The 23,926-nt window shown below is 38.9% G+C and overlaps 1 protein-coding gene across 2 annotated transcripts in view; it reads left to right on the top strand.

Annotated features, from left to right (window-relative positions):
* The window catches only part of anchor (integral membrane protein GPR155 homolog anchor), a 267,223-nt gene that overhangs the window by 66,399 nt on the left and 176,898 nt on the right, over nucleotides 1-23,926 (top strand). For both annotated transcript variants that reach the window (XM_067139331.2, XM_067139332.2), the window contains exon 4: nucleotides 17,331-17,452. In XM_067139331.2, the coding sequence (XP_066995432.2) occupies nucleotides 17,331-17,452 (122 nt within the window). The remainder of the gene's footprint in view (nucleotides 1-17,330; nucleotides 17,453-23,926) is intronic.

Genomic DNA, 23,926 nt, shown 5'->3' on the forward strand with positions numbered 1-23,926 from the left:
CCTGCAGGTAGTCTGAGCTGAATGTTGTTTGTTCCGAATATGTGAATAGCCAACCACGGGCCTTCTCATTTTCGTAAATACGTGTCAACAAGCGACTAGGGCGTTCATTTAAACCGAGGTCTATTTTGACGCAGTATAACAGCATTCTGGCATTGTATGCACTGGTAGGTACACGAATGAGTGGTTTAAGTACAGAACCTGACGGCTACTGTAGGTACACCTAACTGGATACTAGAGGCGTGCATTCAAACTCGAGACGAGGCAAGATGCGCCTTACTGCATATACAACCACCACTACGCATGAGTGGAATGTGCAATCTAAATTGTTATAGAGTATTCGCGTCATAATGAGGTAGGTACTGCGATATATGACGGTGCAATGTGAACTGTCGAATTGTACGCGACATCTTGAAGACTATGTCCGAAACGCAACGTAAGTCGTGGATGTCGGTTATTTTTAGGAGATGTCACATAGCACAGCCCACTGTGTTGCTTATTCAAAAGAAGTAAAATACATCGGCAGAAATACTTCTGGGATGATCCGGCACTTACAAACGCATAATATCAATGAAGAGGAATCGTCACAGAACACCTCCGGCCGGGTCTGAATCACAAGAAACTACACTGCCGACAACGATTGTGAGGCATCCAGGTAGGATTACATTCTAATAAGAATTATTAACAAATTATACGGGTTATTCAGCTAAGAAGTCCATCTGACATAACTCGTGAACAGTTTAAGATCCTGGCATTCTGTATTCACTTTCGTTAATGGTAAGGAGCTCATAGTTCAACATGCAGTGCTTTCACAGGATGTTGACAAAATTTATCGTCACACACGTTTCCATGTGAGAACTGCTGATGATAACTTTCAAGCTTACACTCGTAGTTACTGGGACGTCGCACAGCTCGCAGCACACGAGAATCGGTCTCGATGGCGTTGCCCATCACCCCTGTTACACGTTCCACTCGTGTGTAATGGGGGTTGCGTATGTAGCAAAGCACATCTTCCCCGTCTCAGGTTCGAATAATGCACGCCTCTAGTATCCAAGTAGGTGTACATCCTATCTACAGTTATTCACAAATTATGCATTGTTATTCACCTAAGATGTCCACCACAAATAAGTCGTGAACAGTTTAAGATACTGACATTCTGTTTCCACTTTCGTTAATGGTATTAAGGGGTTCCTAGTTGAACATGCAGTACCTTTCCAGGCTTTCGACAAAATGTATTGGCTCACAGGTTTTCATAAGAGAACGTTATTTAACGCAATAACTGCCAATGATATACTATCAAGTTTACAGTCGTAGTTACTGGTACGTCGCACAGCTTGCGCTACAGGAGGATCGGTCTCGGGATTCTCGCGAGAGTCTCGAGATCTGCGACGTCAGTCTCGAGCGAGAGCGTTGCCCATCACTACTGTCTGGTCAAAAATATTGATTTATTAAGATAGTTTGATGACAAGAAGTAAAATAAGTGGGATTGAAAAGACGTTGAGAGAAAACTTATGTAATAGGACATTGGAACACTTTGTTGTTTTGTTGTTCCCCCCTCTTTCTGACACATTATTCTTCAAAGTTCTTTTCAGATCCTCTCACTTCCATTTACACCTTTTATGATGTCTAACCACGTAGTAAACATCTTGCATCTAGTGAGGTGCAGAACTTCTGCCTGCCACAGGTTTGATTTTTGCCTTTTCAGTTTGTAACTTGAAAGCTTTTCAGTCTGCCAAACATGCAAGTTCAGAATAAATATTACACAATAACATACCTGTAAAAAACACACTATTAAACAAGGAATAAAAAACTCACTATTTGTGTATATTTTTATTCCTTAATTAAAATCTATATTCCTTGTTTAATAGTGTGATTTTCTTTTTTTTACAGGTATGTTACAGTGTAATATTTATATTGAACTTTGTGTTCAATAGACTGAAAATCTTTGAAGTTACATTTAACTGAGTTGACACTGGAATGTATGGCTTCCTACTTAACAGTTTGGATTGAAATTCTTTCAGATGTACAGAGGATACTTTCGTTGGCCTCAGTCTTGACTTAGGAAGATTCTGCCACTGCTATGTATTGCCGTTGTGCCTGCAAAAACTGCTATGTGATAATACTTTGGAATAATACTGACCCATAAGACATATATTATGAAGAGCGAGAATTCTTTGACAATTGTCGCAGATGACAGAACCTTACCTGCCAAAGTTCTAAACTATTTCAAATAGCGATATTTGCAGGTGCAGCGGTGATGTACATTTTAATCTCTCTTATTTCAGTCACTTCTCATAGAAAGTGAAGAAATATTTCTTATGGCTTTTAACCCTGGAGTATTACGGATAGTAGCTACACTTATACTATGGAGATTTCTTTCTTATTTTCCTTTTCTTGAACATTTGTTTACTTACACATAAGTTGTTATACAAGCTACGGAACTTTGTGTATTTACTGGAGAGTTCAGCATACACATTTTCGTTATTTAGTGAAACTAATGCACATAAAAGGACAGGTAATTATGAAAGCCATTAACATTGCAATAACTCCTATTTTGCTTAATGATATATTAATATTTGTATGAATTATTGCCTACTTACACTGGAAACACAAGAAAATTAACACTGGTATTCCTATTTCCCAATATCTGAATGAATAATGCAGTACTTTGATCAAATCTTAAGAAATGTCGAAGAGAACTTGCACTGACATTATCCCCTCCCATTTATCTCTGATGTTCTAGATCATTACCATTTTGTGCACTCTTTGAGAACTATTTTGTACTTCTGAATATTGAAGAGGTAGGAAAATATCAGTAAGGCACACATCACTCATTTTCTTTGGACAAACATTGTACACACACACACACACACACACACACACACACACACACACACACACTTTCCTAGTACACTCCAAGCATATGGAACTCCATATTGCTCACATGAGTATCTTGTTTCTTGGGCCAATGACCTAGATGTTTGGCCTCTTTAAACAACATACAAACATCATCTTGTTTTCCTCTTCAAATATGGAGAACATAAAGCACACATTTTTCTCTTATCAGAATATTGTAGTTTGACTTGAGGTTCATCTACAATCTTGATTATCTTTTTCATAGCGAAACTCTGTTCCTGTGGGAGATGTCCTAAGGGAAGTCTTAATTGTATGTGAGGCCCAATGAGATTTCTTGCCAAGGATTTCAGAAATTCAAGTCTTGTCATTACTTTCACCTTTGGGTAAGACTGATAGAGGACAGGAGTGGACATCACTCGCAGCATCTACAAGTGTGAAAACATATGACCGGTCGTCTTCTTGTTTGACGACTTAGTCAAGACTGTGCACACTGCCTTTAGTTAAATTATAATGCATTATTATCTCAGATTTTTCAGTCATTTCAATGTCTGCACCATTATTGCTGTCATCAAAATCTTCACTTGGGAGTTACTCTATTTTATCAACAAGTTCAGGGTCCGAACTCTCAAAAGTTTCTTGGAAATTGCTGCTTTCTCGTCCCCTTTTAAATGACCATGTAAATGTCACCCCCATGTGTCAATATAATAAACAGATATAGGAAGTTACTGAACGAACAGCACACGCAATTACTATAGAACATCTGTGAGACTGCTTGCTGCCAATGACACTAAACAGAACTTAGAGGAACAAAGATAACAATGTGTAACCTTCACATTGCATAGCCGGTGTATCAGTGGAAAGTCCTCTTGTAGCTCAGGTGATGAATGTAATACAGTAAAAAGAAAATCGATAGTGGTTTCGGAGATGGTCCGTAGTATTCCAGGGTTTCTCTGTTAAAGATGGTTTTCAACATGCTGCTACCAACCTGCTGGTCTTGTGAGTTTTCTATCAGACATGAGATGATACGGTCAAGCTTGGTCAGCTCTAAATAGACATGTTTCGACCCAGCATTGGGTCATCCTCAGTAACACATGTATGATGCATTAAAAACATAGGAAACACACAAAATGAAATGTTACTTAAAATGTTTTGTAAAAAGCATGATGAAAGTTTAAAAAACTCTGAAATATTGATTGTTAAAACAGTCTTGAGCTGGAAGTCTTTCTGTTTCAATGCTTTTTGTTGTCCTCTGGTGTGGTTCAACTGGTATCTGTATACTATTGGCTTAGTTTTTGTGTTCTGACCTGGGCTGATGTACATAAGCATTATTGAAGTTGAACTATCTGATTTTAGTCTGTAAAATGGATAATACAAATTGAATTAAGGTTGAAAAGTGGTGACTATCAGGAACAACATTTCGAATAAGTTATGAAGAACGAAAATTAATGTTACATGGCCCACTTGTATCACCCGTGTTCTCTGATTATGGAGTCCAGTTCTCGACTGACTTGTCGATTTTCTTTTTACTGTATTACATTCATCACCTGAGCTGCAAGAGAACTGTTTCACATACCTTTCCACTGATGCGACTTGCAGTCGAGAGCTGGACTCCATAATCAGAGAACACGGGTGATACAAGTGGGCCACGTAACGTAAGTTAATTTTCGTCACCACTTTTCAACCTTAATTCAGTTTGTATTATCCATTTTACAGACTAAAATTAGATAGTTCAACTTCAATAATACTTATGTATATCAGCCCAGGTTGGAACACAAAAACTAAGTATACAGATACCAGTTGACCACACCAAAGGACAACAAAAAGCATTGAAACAGAAACACTTCCAGCTCAAGACTGTTTTAATGATCAATATTTCACAGTTTTTTAACTTTCACCATGCTTTTTACAAAACATTTCAAGTAACATTTCATTTTGTGCATTTCCTATGTTTTTAATGCATCATACATGTCTTACTGAGGATGACCCAATGCTGGGTCAAAACATGTCTATTTATGTGTGAACTTTCGTCTTAATTGGACATAAAAATATATTGTATTGACTAGGAGGAATAAAATAGATATGTACAATTTTGTAAGAAGTTCAACCGTCAATACGTATTCAACAATGAGGTTCATAGTCTGTAAGACTTATTTTACTGTTTGTTCAGCATTATTTCTTGACTGTGAGATTTATATCAAGAGCTACTCTCTGATATTTTAAAGTAACATAAGGTTCACCATTCTCAACATGGCCTGAGAAGGAATACATAAAGATTTTTAATGTATAGAAAGAGATAGTTTTTTTGAAAGTCAAACACTGAATTTTCAATCCATACTTGGCTGGTTATCTAGGTGTAAGCATTCTGAGGGCACATCTCCCAAGAAAAGTTACCAGTATCACGTCTACACACACTGATGAGACTAACTGTACTTTTAAGGACTCTCATTTAACACATGGATTCTGAACCCTCAATTAACCATCAAACAGCTGTGCAAGAGTTAGTGTGTTCTTGAAGTTTTGCTAGAGGGTCTTGTTCTTTAATTTGAAAGAATAAACTTTCAAAAGTTATGCCTTAGCTCTCCATTGTCAAAAACAGCCATTAGTGGGTTTTGCTCTTGTTTTGCCACGAGCCTGTGTCAAGAGTTTGAGGTTCAGTCATCCGGTCATACCAGTTGTGAGACGGCAGTAAGTGGAGGTTAACACTGTTAATACCTGCATCTTAAACCATGGTGTAATAGTAATAAAACAAAGGTGATCTAACATTTATTTTTGTTTCAATTTCATGCCTAACAGAGGATGTGGGTTATGTTTGCAATTATTACATACATACATTATCATTATAGACCGTTATGCCTTTCAGCAGTCTGCAAGCCTCTGTGAATTTACAAAACGTCGCCACAATCCTCTATTTGCAACTAGTGCTGTGGCCTCATTTAGTTCATAGCTCTTATCTTTAAATCGTTACAAACTGAGTCTAACCATCGTCGTCTTGGTCTCCCTCTATTTCTCTTACCCTCCATAAGAGAGTCCATTATTCTCCTAGGTAACCTATCCTCCTCCATTCGTCTCACATGACCCCACCACCGAAGCCGGTTTATGCGTACATCATCATCCATTGAGTTCATTCCTAACTTAGCCTTTATCTCCTCGTTCTGAGTACCCTCCTGCCGTTGTTCCCACTTGTTTGTACCAACAATCATTCTCGCTACTTTCATGTCTGTTACTTCTAAGTTACGAATAAGATATCCTGAGTCCACCCAGCTTTCATTGCCGTAAAGCAAAGTTGGTCTTAAAATGGACCGAAGTAAAGATAGTTTTGTCCAGGAACTGACTTCGTTCTTACAGAACACTGTTGATCGCAACTGCGAGCTCACTGCATTAGCTTTACTACACCTTGATTCAATCTCACTTACTATGTTACCATCCTGGGAGAACACACAACCTAAATACTTAAAATTATGTACCTGTTCCAGCTTTGTATCACCAATCTGACATTCAGCTCTGTTGACTTGCTTATCCACTGACATCAATTTAATCTTTGAGAGGCTAATTTTCATACCATACTCATTGCACCTATTTTCAAGTTCCAAGATATTAGACTGCAAGCTTTCGGCACAATCTGCCATTAAGATCAAGTCATCAACATAGGCCAGACTGCTTACTAAATTTCCACCTAACTGAATCCCTCCCTGTCACTTTACACCTTTCAGCAGATGATCCATGTAAACTACGAACAGCAAAGGTGAAAGATTACAGCCTTGTCTAACCCCTGTAAATACCCTGAACCAAGAACTCATTCTACCATCAATTCTCACTGCAGCCCAATTGTCAACATAAATGCCTTTGATTGATTTTAATAATCTACCCTTAAATCCATAGTCTCCCAGTATGGTGAACATCTTTTCTCTCGGTACCCTGCCATATGCTTTCTCTAGATCTACGAAACATAAACACAACTATCTATTCCTCTTGTAACATTTTTTCAATTAACTGATGCATACTGAAAATCTGATCCTGATAGCCGCTCCGTGGTCTGAAACCACACTGGTTTTCATCCAACTTCCTCTCAACCACTGATCGCACCCACCCGTCCAAGATGCCAGTGAACACTTTGCCTGGTATACTAATCAATGAGATACCTCGATAGTTGTTGCAATCCTTCCTGTTCCCTTGCTTATAGATAGGTGCAATTACTGCTTTGTCCAATCTGAAGGTACCTTACCAACACTCCATGCTAATCTTACTATTCTATGAAGCCATTTCATCCCTGCCTTCCCACTATATTTCACCATTTCAGGTCTGATTTCCGCTGTTCCTGTTGCTTTGTGACAATGGAGTTTATTCACCATCCTTTCCACCTCCTCAAGCATAATTTCACCAGGATAATTTTCTTCCTGCCCATGAACTTGGTTGTTCGCGACACCACCAGGAAGATTTCCTTTTACGTTGAGAAGATTTTCAAAATATTCCCTCCACCTCTCCAGTGATTCCCTGGGATCTGTTATGAGTTCACCTGAATTACCCAAAACACTGTTCATTTCCTTTTTCCCTCCCTTGCTAAGATTCTTTATTACTGTCCACAAAGGTTTCCCTGCTGCTTGACCTAGCCTTTCCAGGTAATTACCAAAATTTTCCGAAGACTTCTTTTTGGATTCAACAACTATTTGTTTCACTCTGTTTCTTTCATTTATGTACAATTCCCTGCCTGCATCAGCCCTTGTTTGGAGCCATTTCTGATAAGCCTTCTTTTTATGTTTACAAGCTGCTCTCACTTCATCATTCCACCAAGATGTTCACTTTTTTCCGTCTTTACACAGAGTCATTCCTCAGCATTTCCTTGCTGTTTCTACTACAGCATCCCTGTATGCCACCCATTCTCTTTCTATATCCTGAACCTGCTTACTGTCCGCTGTTCGAAACTTCCCTCTAATCATATCCATGTACTTCTCTCTAATTTCCTCGTCCTGGAGATTTTCTACCCTTATTCATTTGCAGACAGATTTCACTTTCTCTATCCTAGACCTAGAGATAGTTTACTACAGATCAGATAGTGGTCTGTATCATTGAAAAATCCCCTGAAAAACCTGTACATTTCTAACAGACTTCCTGAATTTGAGGTCGGTTAAGATATAGTGTATTATAGACCTAGTAACCCTAGCCTCCCATGTGTAGCGGTGGTTAGCCTTATTCTTGAAGAATGTATTTGTAACTGCTAAACCCATACAAGCACAGAAGTACACCAGCAAACGCTTACCATTCCCATTAGCTTTCATATCTTCTCCACATTTACCAATCACCCTTTCGTATCCTTCAGTTCTATTTCCAACTCTCTCATTGAAATCGCCCATTAGCACTATCCTATCCTTGCTGTTGACCCTGACTAAGATATCACTCAATGCTTCATAAAACTTGTCAACTGCATCCTTATCTGCACCCTCACATGGTGAATACACTGAGACAATTCTCGTCCTAATTCCTCCAACTGCCAAATCTACCCACATCATTCGCTTATTTATGTGCCTAACAGAAACAATGTTGCGCGCAATAGTATTCCTGATAAACAGTCCTACCCTATACTCTGCCCTTCCCTTTTTAACACCCGTCAAGTACACTTTATAATCTCTTATCTCTTCCTCTTTATCTCCCCTTACCCAAATATCACTTACTCCTAGTACATCCAGATGCATCCTCTTTGCTGACTCAGCCAGTTCTACTTTCTTTCTTCCATAAGCCCCATTAATATTGATAGCTCCCCATCAAATTCCATTTCATTCGCCAAGTTGTTTCCAAGGAGTCCCTCGCCTGTCAAATGGGAGTGGGACTCCGTTACTCCCGTAGGTCCGAGGCTTTCTTAAAATGTTCTGAGCTCGGTAAATTCATGAAGCAGGATGATACCCTACTTACACATAGTCCAAGTGAGGATCTCTCGTCTAGCGGGTTAGGGACCACTGTGGATTGTATAGTCCTAGCCGCCTGGGCACGAAGAGGGCCACGAATTAGAATATGTCCGAGATCCCCACTCCCATTCCATAGCAACTGGTATACCGACTCTCAGGACCACTTACTGGGCCACTCAGCCGTTGCCCATGGTTCACGAACTAGGACGTGACTACAGTAACCCACACCATGAACCGTTGCAATTATTATTAGATATAATTCCACTTTTGCAACAGAACCGATCATTACTTATTTTTTAGGTTTGTTCTGTTGTTTTTGTTATTATTATTTATTATATATTGTTTTACCTATGCCAATTGTACTCCTTGAGCTGCACGTATTCTTTCGGGGGTGCTAAATGGGTGACAGTGATCAGATGCTAACATACTGCTCCATGAGAGTCGGAACACTCATAAAACCAACAACAGTACTCTTAAGGCCTCGGCATTTAACACACAGATTCTGATCCCTAAGTTAACTGACTGTCAGTTCTGTTTGCTGTCTAAGAATTAGCCAGAAGAAGAACACTATCCTGCATGTCTGGCCAAAATATATGTTCTAGAGAAACCTCCAAATCCCTCCTGGTCATATTAGCTGATTTACTTTTGGACGCCTTGATGTTTAGTAAAAAAAAAAAAAAAAAAAAATCATAATAAAGGGAAACTGGCTAGCAGGCTCCGATACAGGGTTGTACAAATGGATCAGGAGTGTGCCATCATTGAAATCACTAGCGTTATCACGTAAGAAAATGTGTTTGTCGCTATGGACACAGCAGTGCTAAAGACCTGTTTCCTTCCCTTCATTGTGAGAGTTCTTCCAGATCGCAACTCCTTGTCAAGTCTGGATTGAACTGCATTCATTAGTTGTTCTGGAAATATAAGGGACAGTCAAATGAAAGCCGAACACCCGCTACAACGTGACCATGGAATGGTTTTATTCAAAAGTAATTACCAAATGCGTTAACACATTTATCCCACTTAGAGACGAGACAATCAATTCCAGTGTTGTAGAAAGAGGTAGTTCACTGACGGATCCACAACTGTACCCACTCTTGGATTTCTTTGTACGAATGAAACCAACGTCCATGAATGCCTTTCTTCAGGTTGCCAAAAATGTTAATATCACGAAGTGAAAGATCTCGGCTGTACGGAGGATGTTGAAGTGTTTCCCAACCAAATCTCTGCAGTGTAGCCTTCGCCAAATTGGAAGTATGGGGACAAGCATTATCATACAATATGATGACTCCATCCGACAGCATTCCAGGGTGTTTTAACTTTATGGTGAATCGCAGTTTCTGCAAAGTGTCTTCGTAGTGCTGCGCATTGATTGTAGTTCAATGCTCGAGGAAGTCGACAAGCAGAGGGCTCCTGCAGCCGAAGGAGGTCATCATGACTTTACTGGAACATGTATGAAAGCCTTGGATTTCTTTGGCGGGGGAGAAGTGCAATATTTCCATTGTTGGCTTTGCCATTTGCTCTCGGGCTCACAATGGTGGCACCACTTTTCATTCCCTGTGTCTATATGGGACAGAAATGCAGAATCTTCCTTATGGTACTGCTGCAGATGACTCTGACAAGATGCCATTCTGTCAATCTTTTGTCCCTCTGTCGGTTGATGCAGACCCACTGTGGTTGAGGGATGCAGGCGAAGAGTATAGCTACGGTACCCCCTGCCTGTCGTAAGAGGTGACTAAAAGGGGTGGCCAAGGGATGATAGAATTAGAACCATCAGACTACTTGAAATTAGTACCACCACACAGGGAACACCACAGGTTGCTTTTACTTGCACGTAGTACCACTAGGCTAGGTACATAATAGGTAGTAACAGTGTGTGAATCAGGGTGGGTTTTAGAGTACCTGTGATTAGTACCACTATATCGGTGACACCATGGGTCTGCCTTGCCTATGATTAGTACCCACTATGTAAGGAACACCACGGGATGGTACGAGTCCCTGTGTTAGTACACCTATGTGAGGAACACCATAGGTTTGCATTGCCTGTAAATGGTGCCGCATTGTGAGAAACACCATAGGTCCATGTTACATGTGCATATTATATTACTTGTGAGTAGTACCATAATGTGTGGAATACTGCAAGTCGACCCTACTTTTGATTAGTACCGCAGCATGACAAATACCATCGTTCTACTTTCCTAGCTATAAGTACCATTACGAGGGGCCGAGGACCTAGATTTTGGACCCCTTTAGACTACAAGCATCATCAGTTTAGGATTGTGCTTTAGAAGCAGTCCATTGGTCAGTAATACTATTGTTTAATGCTAGTTTCTGGGAATGTGGGGCATTGCAGGTCAGATCCACTGATTCATTTAAATTCATATCCATCCCTTCATTCTTTGTCATCATGTTTTGAATTCTGGTCAGTGGATGATTTTGGACTTTTAAATTGTCATTACATTTCGTCTCATTTTCGTACTATTAGGGGCTGATGACCTAGATGTTAGGCCCCTTTAAACAACAAGCATCATCATCATCATCAGTTGATGCAGAACCCACTGCATGCAAAATTTGTGGAAATTCAAGGGATCTTTGATAATGGCATGCATGGAGCCATGTTTAATGCAGACTTGAACACAAATTTCTTCCTCTGTGATTTGTCAGTTTTTTCTGAATATGGCTGTCAATTTTCCCTATCAGATAAGGAGGAATGGCTCAATTGGCATGTACTGTGTGCGCATCGTCTTGCAATGATGTGCGCCCTTCTCAGAATCTCCTATGCCACTAGTGCACACTCGTCATGGACATGCAGTGTTTGCCATACATAGCAGATGTGCGACGATGAGTTTCGGGTACTACAGCACCCTTAGCCACTAGAAAATGAACCACAATTCTGTGCTCTTCTTTGCTTTCCTCCATTTTTACAGCTGTACACACACACTAGACCAGTCCATGCACCAACAAAGACATAACCCAACAACTGCATGCACCTGTGAGTTGTCACTTATCGATACGTAACAATGGTGTGGCCACCTTTCATGTGGAATATGTGTTAAGGCGGATGATCTGTTTTCATTTGACTGCCCCTTATAAGTTATTTTCTTCAATACAGTACTGGAAGTAGATGTGACTTGTCTTACAAACCCATGAACTCTTTGTTCAATAATAGTAACATCTTCAACCAGTCCCTTGCTAACTTTGTGGATTATCTGACAAGTGATCCTGTTCCTCCGATTCAACTTCTATACACTCATTGCCCAGACTTTCAATGTACGATCGTGTATAATCACATTTTCTGGTCTCACTGTGACAAACACTTCCTGTTTTATCTTGCTGTGCTTGGTTTTTGAGTGCCCATGACATATTTTAAGTGTGTTTCTGAAGTTTTGCTGGACAGTCTTGTTCTTTATTTTTCTTTTCTGTGACGTGACTGTTTTTCCAATTCATACAAAGTGTCATATCTATTGATAATCCAGCATGACATGCATGAGAAGGTTCAAAATTTCCATCCTTTCCCTCTTGGCTGCTTCGCCCATATCTTATAGGCATCAGACAGATATCCATCGGGAAATTTTGTTGTAGGTTTTCTTGCAGGTGATTTTTCATAAAGAGTTGTTCTCCTGCATATCTGTCACTGTTTTTATTGATTCATCCCTTAAGTCACCACCACTTTCATCATCCGATGTCTCCTTGTTGAGTACAAGTGGACTGACCTTGTCTGTGACCAATTTCTATTCAGAAAGGTGTTTCTTTATCTGTTTGAAAATGACAGGCTTTTCTTTTGTAGTATGTCTTCAGAAGTACCAAAGAAATGCAGTGTATCATATCCTTGCTGTGGCATGATGTTTAATTTGATATGAATATTTCTTTAATACTTATTGCCATATCTTGGTATGGAGCTCCACTCAGCACACAAAGTAGGAGACGAAATAAACAGCTGTATTGATTTTCATTGTTTGAGCTTAATGTTTTTATTAATGGAGTTGTCCATGGTTACTTAATAGCTCTTTCACCATGCCACAAAGTTCTGAGGCATTTTCTCACTACTTGGCTACTGTTACTGGTCTCTTATCAAACTAAACAATATTTTACTCACAAGTTTGAATTCTTCCATTGATATATAATATTCACACTGTTCTGTATCTTCTGGTATGGGCTAGAGTAAGTTTATTGCTTTCATCAACACTGAGCGAGTGGCTGTGAGGTTTGGGTCATGTGGTTGTCGGTGTGCATTCAGGAGATAGTGGGTTCGAACCCCACTGTCAGCAGCCCAGAAGATGGTTTTCTGTGGTGTCCCGTTTTCACACCAGGCAAATGCTGGGGCTGTACCTTATTTAAGGCCACAGTCGCTTCCTTCCCACTCCTAGCCCCTTCCTATCCCATCATTGCCATAAGACCTTTTACAATAATATAAACATTACATCCTCCTATTCAATGCAGTTTTCATCTGCTGAGATTAACTTATATTTTTTTTTCCATCTCAGCGGATGAAAACTGCATTATATAGGAGGATATAATAAGTGTTCATGTACTGCTCAAAAAAATTAGAGGGACAAGAATTTGATCGTGTGTACCATGTAAATAGTCCATAATTAAGATATATACTGGTGCTCTTATTCTTCCGGAATGTTTTAAGAATGAGAGGAATCCTCTACATTTCTTTGGAAAGCCATGGCTTTGTGGCAGTAGTCAAATGAATTGTGCTATGCCTTAGAGTGAAATGGACAAACAATGTCTCACTCTGTCATCTAGTCAATGTAAGTAAAGAGTACGTCTCTATACTCTTTGTGTACGTTTCATCAGTTGAAATGAAGTATCTGAATCAGGCAGAAAGTGTTCGGGCAGTGACATTACTGCAGAAAGGTTGGACTATTCGTGCAGTGTCTACAGAACTTAATGTGACTTCATCTGTTGTTCAGAGGGTTTGGAAATGATTTCGTGAAACTGGTACGTACACATGAAAACCAGGGTAAGGGAGAAAACGGAAAACATTGGCCAGAGAAGATCGATATGTAGTGAAGTATTCTCTTTGCCGGTGCTCTGTGACTGCCCTGGACCTACATAACTATCTAAGAGTGGTAACTGGTTGCAGTGTCAGTGACCAAACAATACGCAACAGACTCCGAGAGGCAGGTTTAAGACCAAGAAGTCCTCATCAGGCCCCTCAGCTAAATGTTCGGCGCAAGAGAGATCGATTTCAATTTGCTGAGGACCCTAGGAACTGGCAGCTGTGTCACTGGCACATACAGACGAGTCCCGCTTTCATGTAACTCAGTGTGATGGACGTATACATGTATGTTGTCATCGCGATCGATTTTATAATGAAGCAGCAGTCCAGGAAATGAACAGATTTGACTGTGGCTCATTCAAGGTGTGGGGTCACATCACAATTGATGGCCGATTGGACGGTCAGATAATCAGAGGCTGACTTAATACTCAGATGTATATCAACGAGATTGTACTGGATCATGTTATGCCATTGCAGTTGTATGGGGTCCCCAGTTTATCCTGCAACAAGACAATGCAAGAGCGCATTCAACAGCAGCCACCATAGAAACTCTACAGGACTTTGCAGTGCAAACATTAGACCAGCCTGCTCTGGGTCCTGACCTCAATCCCATTTAGCATTTAGGGGATATGCTGGACAGACAACTTCGGGCCTGTCCTGTAGCACGTCAGACTCTTGAACAACTTGCAGAGGTCCTTTTGAGGAGTGGGACAAAATTCCACTAGAAACAGATTGCAGACTTGTCAGGAGCATGCCTCGAAGACGTCAGGCAGTAATATGGGCACATGGAGGATCTACCAGATGTTGAAAAGTTTCTTTTTGTGCTCTATGTGAATTAATTGATGTTTACGATATTGTATTGAGTTTCTGGTCATAGCACCAATATGTGTGATAAGAATCAACCAATCAATCAATCAATCAATCAATCAATCAACCACTACTGATCTGCATTTAGGGCAGATTCCCTATCTGTTGCTTTCCTAGCCTTTTCTTAAATGATTGCTAAGTAATTGGAAATTTATTGAACATCTCCCTTGGTAAGTTATTCCATTCCCTAACTCCCCTTCCTGTAACAGAATATTTGCCCCAATTCGTCCTCTTGAATTTCAACTTTATCTTCGTATTGTGATCTTTCCTACTTTTAAAGACGCCACTCAAACTTATTCATCTTATTCATTCCACACCATCTCTCCACTGACAGCTCAGAACATACCACTTAGTCAAGCAGCTCGTCTCCTTTCTCCCAAGTTTTACCAGCCCAAACTTGCAACGTTTTTGTAATGCTACTCTTTTGTCGGAAATCACCCAGAACAAATCAAGCTGCTTTTCTTTGGATTTTTTCCAGTTCTTGAATCAAGTAATCCTGGTGAGGGTTCCATACACTGGACCCATACTCTAGTTGGGGTCTTACCAGAGACTTATATGCCCTCTCCCTTACATCCTTACTACAACCCCTAAATACCCTCATAACCATGTGCAGAGATCTATACCCTTTATTTACAATCATATTTATGTGATTACCCCAATGAAGTGAACAGGATATGTACATTTCAGTTAAATAAAGGTTTCATTTTCCATATAAATCATCTTTTTCACTCCAACCGTTCCTGAAAATGTAATGCAGGTGTTTAAAATGTTGTCCCTCTAATTTTTTTGACCATTGTGTTATTGTAAAAGTTAACCGTCAATACGGAATGAATTTTATAACCTGTAATGTCATCAGACATGTCTGTTTTGGTGCAATGTAAAAAAAACTTTCATGAGCTTTTTGAGTCTGCCTTGCTTTGACAATATGCAAGTGACTGAAGTGTGAACAATGCTAGTAATATTTCTAATGCAGCCTCTCTGGAAAGAATGGTGTGAAGACACAAGATACACACAACTGCCAGGCTGAGTGGCTCAGACGGTTAAGGCGCTGGCCTTCTGACCCCACCCCTTCTGAGCGCACGGCTGTGAGCTTGCATCCGGGAGATAGTGGATTCGAATCCCACCGTCGGCAGCCCTGAAGATGGTTTTCCGTGGTTTCCCATTTTCACACCGGGCAAATGCTGGGGCTGTACCTTAATGAAGGCCACGGCTGCTTCCTTCCAACTCATAGGCCTTTCCTATCCCATCGTCGCCATAAGACCTATCTGTGTCGGTGCGACATAAAGCCACTAGCAAAAAAAAAAAAAAAAAGAAACTTGATAGGTTCGATCCTTGCTTAGTCTGGTGGTACTTGAAGGTGCTCAAATACGTCAGCCTCGTGTTGTTAGATTTACTGACATATAAAAGAACTTCTGCGGGACTAAATTCCTGCACTTCAGCGTCTCCAAAATACCACAAAAGTAGTTAGCGGAACATTCAGCCAATAACATTGTTATACACACAACTTTTAAATTCAGTTGGTGTATGTATTTTAGTGGGCTTGGCAGATACTTAATACATTGAAATTGTACCTTCTGGCTCTGTGATGAAAGCAGCAGGAAAGTATTCCACTTCTCATTACCCTGGTACTCTTTTTCAGTCACGCCTGATAGCTGATAGTGGAATTATTGGGGATCTAACCAACATTTGAGTTGAGAACTCAAGATACAGTATTTTGATGATTTTAGTGTCACAATCTGTGGGTTGCTACTTTGACCTTATGCTGTAAATTAAACAGGTCATCTATCAATCTATCTATCTATCTATCTATCTATCTAATGGCAACACATATACAGATGTATAGTCGCTCAAAAATATGAGCGCATTGTATTGTATGTCTCTCAAATTTATTATTTTGTCAGACTTAATTTTAATTATTATCAAAATATAATTCAGTTCCTGTGTAGATACAAACCCTATGGATACCCTCAACAAATATGTGTATAGGTTCAGTTGTTTCTAAGAAAAGTGTATCTGCAAGGAACTTATATAGTACCATATGCTCATTCTTTTTTTGAGCAACTGTACATTTAACATATATCTACATATACAGGTATACATATACATAAACAGGCACACAGAAAAGTATTGGGGAGTCATAATATAACATATAAATTGCCCAGCCACTGTATAACCTGTTCTCAAGGTCTCACAAAGTCCTCCAGATCCAGAAAATGCCCTCTTTGGACAATTCCTAATAATATGTTTGTTTGTCTGATTTGTGTTCCCACAATCACATGTAGGTGAAGATTGCATACCTCATTTATGAAGATATCTGCGATAATGTTTAAGAAAAGATGCATAGAATATATGCTAGCATTCTAACACACATCACTCCATTTCTATGGCTGACTTAGAAATTTTAAGTCCACTACTGGTCACAAGAAACTCTTATATGGAGCTTTAAAGAAAGGGTTGCTTTATAAGGTTCACATTTGCTTGTTTCAGTAAATAACTCTACAACCTGTTCCCATTGGCAACTAGCATCCCTTAGCAGGGAGACCTTGCTATGGAGGGACTATCTGAATGCACTGTACTTGGCAGCCTCAGTGTACTTAGTATTGCATTGTCTATCTTTTTCTTTATTGGATGAGCATTGAATGTACTCATTCCAGTGGTATATATGTTCAATATAATATATGAAAGCATGTTATGATATGCTGCTTTTTCAGGTTTTGGGCTCGGCTTTCTCTGCAACAGCTCTGTTTGTACTTGGACATCGAATGGTGGGAAAGGTCCATACTCTACAAGGGAAGGCATTGGTTGTGCCTGGAATACTCATAGCTGTTAAAGTGTACGTATATACTATTTGACACAAAGTAATTTTCCCTATTACACACTATAGGATGTAAAAATACAGGTGCATTTGGATATTATAAATACACTGGGTGGCTGAAAGTCATGGGAAGACTCTGAATGTGATGTTAATAATGAGTTGCTCCTCAACAAGCCCTCAAAGCAGCAGCGATACGGCGAGGCATTGACTCTACAAGGTGTTGGAATTGTTCTGGAGGGATCTGGACCCTCGCATCTTGCACTGCTACCCACAATTATTGGTCTTGTGTAGTTGGTGCAGGGTTCATAGAGTGTACACCAGCATTGACAGCATTCCATAAATGCTCAATTGGATTAAGATCAGGGGATCTGGAGGGCCAATCCATGGTTGTAACTTTCCTGGAGTGCTCCTACAACCACCTGCGTGCCACCACAAAGTGGTGACATGGTGCGTTGTCCTGTTGAAACATGGCATCTCCATCAGGGTACTCTAGGGCAGAAAGGGGTGCAGATAGTCTGAAAGAATGTCCACATAATGTGCACCTGTCAGCGCTCCCTGAAGCCAGACAATGGGGCCTAATTGTAACCATGAGAACGTCGCGCAGACCAGAACTCGGCCACCTCCCACCTGGGCACAACCTTGTTGACACGCAGGATCCATAGCTTCATGGGGCATACGCCAAACTCTCACGCATTCATCAGCTCAATACAACTGGAACCGTGATTCATCGTACTATACCACACGCCACGACTCTTCCATGGTCCTTTGCCAATGTTCACGGGCCCATGCACGTCGTTGCGCTCTGTGTCGAGTTGTCAGCAAAGGGACACGAGTTGGTTATTGGCTGGTGAAGCCTATGTGGTGCAGTTGCCTCCTTACAGTCCTGCTAGAAATGGGTTCCTGACTCGCAACATTCGACTGGGTGGTGATCTGACTCACAGTAGCCCATCGAGCGCCCAACATGGTTCTGTGGAGGTGACGTGATGATTGTTCGTTAAACACCTGTGGTCTTCTCATGCAGCGGTTTGCACAGGTGGTAACATTCTCTCTGCAATATTGAAGATCCGCCCTCAACACTGTTGACGTTAGAAACCCAAATTCGTGTGTAATCTTCGCAATGCTATGACGCATATGCCGTGTGCCGATGATCATCCCTTGTTCAAAGTTGGTTAAATCGTGACGTGTTGCCATCCTCATTACACTGGTGTCTGTGACAGACTGCTCAACTAGCCGTAATGCTCAGGGGTCATACACGGCACATTTTCTAATGGGACACCCCTTCCTGTGACTTTTGGCCACTCAGTGTATATTAGAGACTGGAACCACTCCTCTCTCTCAGTTTTCCTTATAGTCATTTCATTTCTGATTTTAAAGGTCATGATTTGTGCAGTTTTCCCTGTCTCTCTACTGTTAATACAATCCACAATAATTTTATTCTACTCACATGGTTTAGTATTAAAAACTTCATTTTTTGTCCGTATTGACTCAAGATTTTACAATGCTTAGTAAAGCTAAAGGTACCACCTATTCAATACGTTATCGTAATGGTCTATTTAGAACATCACATATTTATTTAACTTATCATAAAATACATCTTTGGGACCGGTTTCGGCAATCCACTATGCCATCATCAGCCATTGAGTTTTTTATAGCAAGGAACATTCAAAAATTTAAAAATATGCAATAGCAAGTCCTATTCTTACATGAAAAACATTAAAAATATAGCTAAATAGCATAGGCCCATTGTACTATACAAATAACATGTCTTTTTTGAAAAATACAATATTATTTAGTGCATATAAAATTATTTTTTATATATAATTGGCAAAGTCTATGATTTGGTATACCTTATGTACAATAGAATCATGTAAAATTGATAAAAGAATCTACTTTTGCCATTTAAACCACAGTTTTTAAAACAACAAGTCCTATTTTACATGGAAATATTAAAACTTGGCTAGTTAGTATTAACCCCTTTTTTTATGTTATACAAGTGACATGTCTTGTTAAAAAATATAGTATTACTTGGTGCGTCTAGAATTGTTTTTTAGGTGCTTAAAAAGACTATGGTTTGATATAGTTGATACACAGGAAATTTTCTATAAAATTGATGAATGTTTCTATAAAAACCTCTGTCATTTTTTAAACACAGTTTCTTAGTTCCTCATAATATGTGACTTGTACTGTTTTAGATAATAAATACAGGTTCTTCTTCCTTAAAACTTATTGACACAACAGTCTGTTTGACTATGTAAGGAGTAGCAGATTCTGATGTGTTTTTTCTTGTTTGAGTATTTGAACCTTGCTTCTAGTATTTTCCAATGTAAATAACTGTGTGGCTGAGGCCAAAACTATGGTTAAGATCTTGAATATTATTTTATGTGCCAGATGGAAATGGGCCGTAAATAGTGTTAATCTCGAACCAGAACCTGTATTTATTATCTAAAACAGTACAAGTCACATATTATGAGGAACTAAGAAACTGTGTTTAAAAAATGACAGAGGTTTTTATAGAAACATTCATCAATTTTATAGAAAATTTCCTGTGTATCAACTATATCAAACCATAGTCTTTTTAAGCACCTAAAAAACAATTCTAGACGCACCAAGTAATACTATATTTTTTAACAAGACATGTTACTTGTATAACATAAAAAAAGGGTTAATACTAACTAGCCAAGTTTTAATATTTCCATGTAAAATAGGACTTGTTGTTTTAAAAACTGTGGTTTAAATGGCAAAAGTAGATTCTTTTATCAATTTTACATGATTCTATTGTACATAAGGTATACCAAATCATAGACTTTGCCAATTATATATAAAAAATAATTTTAGATGCACTAAAAAATATTGTATTTTTCAAAAAAGACATGTTATTTGTATAGTACAATGGGCCTATGCTATTAAGCTATATTTTTAATGGTTTTCATGTAAGAATAGGACTTGCTATTGCATATTTTTAAATTTTTGAATGTTCCTTGCTATAAAAAACTCAATGGCTGATGATGGCATAGTGGATTGCCGAAACCGGTCCCAAAGATGTATTTTATGATAAGTTAAATAAATATGTGATGTTCTAAATAGACCATTACGATAACGTATTGAATAGGTGGAACCTTTAGCTTTACTAAGCATTGTAAAAAAAAAACTCACATGGTTGTCAAACACACTTTGCAAACCTAGAAATATCTTCTTGGAACTTCATTTTTAAATATCAATTAAGGAGTAAGCCTAGAGTGGCACAGTAACATACTAAAAATAACTTGAGTAAGTCATGACTTGTAACATAAGTTGAACTACTCATGCCTTTATGAAAACTGTGAGATAGACTGGTAGTTTCTATCTTTAATGTATTTGCAATGACCAGCTGTTTTCATTTGAATAATATGCCTGCAAAATTGAATCATATTACTAAAATGTCTTGTGTTGGTGCAATAGCTATAAATATTATTGTTTCCTGTTTAAAATCCGACAAAATGTTTGGACAAAGGAAAGTTTTTTCTTTTCGAGATATGAAGTTCCTAATAATGCTAGAAAGTTGTGTTTTCAGTTGAATATTATGCCTGTAAAATTTAATCATATTATTAAAATATCTTGTGGTGGCACAATAGCTATAAATATTTTTATCTCTTTAACATCCAACAGAATGCTAGGACGAGAAGTCTCCGTGGCTCAGGCAACAGCGCGCCGGCCTCTCACCGATGGGTTCTGTTGTTCAAATTCCGGTCACTCCATGTGAAATTTGTGCTGGACAAAGCAGAGGCAGGACAGGTTTTACTCTGGGTACTCTGGTTTTCCCTGTCATCTTGCTTTCCAGAAACACACTCCAATATCATTTCATTTCATCTGTCAGTCATTAATCATTGCCCAAGAGGAGTGTGACAGGCTTCGGCTGCCGGCACAATTCCTATCCTTGCCTAGAGTTACCAACCGTCCGGCAAAGCCGGACATGTCCTGCAAAGCCAGACATGTCCTGCATTTCAATCATTTTGGTTATATCCGGCCGGCATTTCTAATTTATCGACATTGTCCAGCATTTTTCATTACAAGATTACTCACTTAGGTTTTAGGCTGAAGACAGCATGTTATTGTATCGTACATCAACTCCATGTGCTCAGGGCGTTACTTCCGAGGGTGGAATTAAGTAATACTAATGTTCGATATATTGAACTCGAAGTCCAGGCATCAATCAACCAATCAACGCGCTTCATTTCCACGTTTATGTTGAGAGAAACCGAAAGTGTCGAGAGCTACAGTTTACATGTGCTTGCCATATGATTTGCAGCTATCGTGTTAGGTTATCTGGCTGTCGCCGTAAATTATAGTGCGAGTATGCAGCAAGTGGAATGAAATATTAATCTCATTGCATCGTATTACGTACCGGTATGTCATCTTTGCAACCTGAAAGGAGTGAATCTAAAAAAAGACAGTGTAAATGTTCGGAGAAACTAAAACATGAGTATCCTTCCTTTACTCACAGACGCAGTGAGAGTGAAGCGAAATGTGCAGTGTGTGATAGTTATGTTAATGTCGGATACAAAGGTGTTGGTGACTTGGAAACACATGTTAACAGTGAAAAACACAAAAAGACAGTGAGAACTAGGTCAGTATCATGTTCAATGTTATCATTTGTCACTCCCAAATATTCACCAGATGATAAAAAAGTTCAAGCCGCAGAAGCTACAATGTCATTTCATACAGTTTTCCATCACCAGTTGTACAAATTAATAGACTGCACAGCTAAATTGAATAAGAGTATGTTCTTAGGTTCTGAAGTAGCACAGAAACTGACCTGTGCAAGAAATAAAACGGAAGCCATAGTAAATAATGTTATTGCTCCTCACTCGACAGATATTATAATTGAAACTCTTAACAATAAAGTTCCATTTTTTGGCCTAGGAACAGATGCAAGCTATCATGGTGCACTAATGTTGTTTACAATTGTCATCCAATTCTTTGATTACAAAAATAATGGCATTCAGATAAAAGTTCTTGATTTACAAGCATGTCCAAATGAAAGTTCTGAATGTATTTCCTCCTATATTTCAGATACTCTCAAAAAGCATAAAATTACTTCTAGATGCAGTGCATTTTCTGGAGACAATGCCAATGTTAATTTTGGAGGCCTTGCACGCAGGGAAAGGAAGAATGTATTCTCTGCTCTCAAAAAAGACTTGAATAAAAACATAGTAGGTGTTGGATGTCCTGCTCACATTCTACATAACTGTTTGCAACATGGAGCTGATGCTCTTCCTGTTGATATTGAGTCTGTGGTGATGAAAATTTTCCACTTCTTTCATATATATGCAGTGCGCACTCAGGAACTGAAAGACTTTTGTGAATTTGTTGATGTAAATTATCTGCAGCTTGTAAATCATTCTAAGACTATGTGGTTAACATTGTATCCAGCAGTTGAAAGAATCCTTCTATATTTCAGATACTCTCAAAAAGCATAAAATTACTTCTAGATGCATTGCATTGTTCCCAGCTCCTACTTTCTTTCTCAAGGTAGGAAGTCATTGTCTTCATCAGTTAGAAACTTTCTTGAAAATGACTTTTCAGAGCTCTGTCTTTTGCTTCCTTCCTCAACCATGTACATTTTTCATTATAAAATTTTGTCACTTGAGAAAGAACATAATTCAGTTGTAGAAGTGCTTGAACTATTAGAATCTGTCCAATCTTCATTGAAAGGCAGACTTGAAGGTCAATTCATTCCCCTTAAAGTCAGACAGATGTTAAATACATTTTCAGAAGATGGTTTGGATAAAGAATGCAAAGTGTTTATTGGAGAATGTATCTTGTTTCTATGAAACCTGCACTGAGTACTTGGATAAATGGATACATCCTATAGAGGAATTCAAGTGTTTCAAATGGTTGAAACTTCAAAACATTAAAGACCTCAGCTTTGATGATATTGTACCATGTATTCAGTACTTACAGTCAAAAGGTGTAGAAATAAATGATTCAAAATTATTCGACCAGTTCTGCAACGTAAGGGCTTATTCTAAAACTTCAACTTTGGATAAAGATACAACACTAGACCAACAATGGTCTGTTTTTTTTTAATAAGAGCCAGAACATTGAGGTATTTTCTGAACTTTTGAACATTTGCCAGTTTTTCTTTGCCATACCAGGCAGCAATGCCTTCCCTGAACGTGTGTTTTCATTCATAAATGCTCAATGGACAAAGGAAAGGAACCGTTTGTTGGTAGAATCAGTGAAAGGAATGTTACTTGTGAAGTTCAGTTTCAAAGATGTGCCGTGTGAAGAATTTTATAAATATGTACTTCAAGAAAATAACTTGCGTCTTCTTTCAAAAGTATGTTCTGTTGAAAAATACAGCTTCAAGGAAATGAACTGCAGCAAGGACTGATCATTAAGTAAGGTATTTCCTTTTCTAAAAAGTTGTGTGTAATATATGTATAATTTTGTTATCGATTGAAATTGTCAGGCATTTTTCTTAAATGTCCTGCTTTTTGCTAAGCAATGTCC

The sequence above is a fragment of the Anabrus simplex genome, chromosome 2 (genome assembly GCF_040414725.1).
Source record: "Anabrus simplex isolate iqAnaSimp1 chromosome 2, ASM4041472v1, whole genome shotgun sequence".
NCBI lineage: Eukaryota > Metazoa > Arthropoda > Insecta > Orthoptera > Tettigoniidae > Anabrus > Anabrus simplex.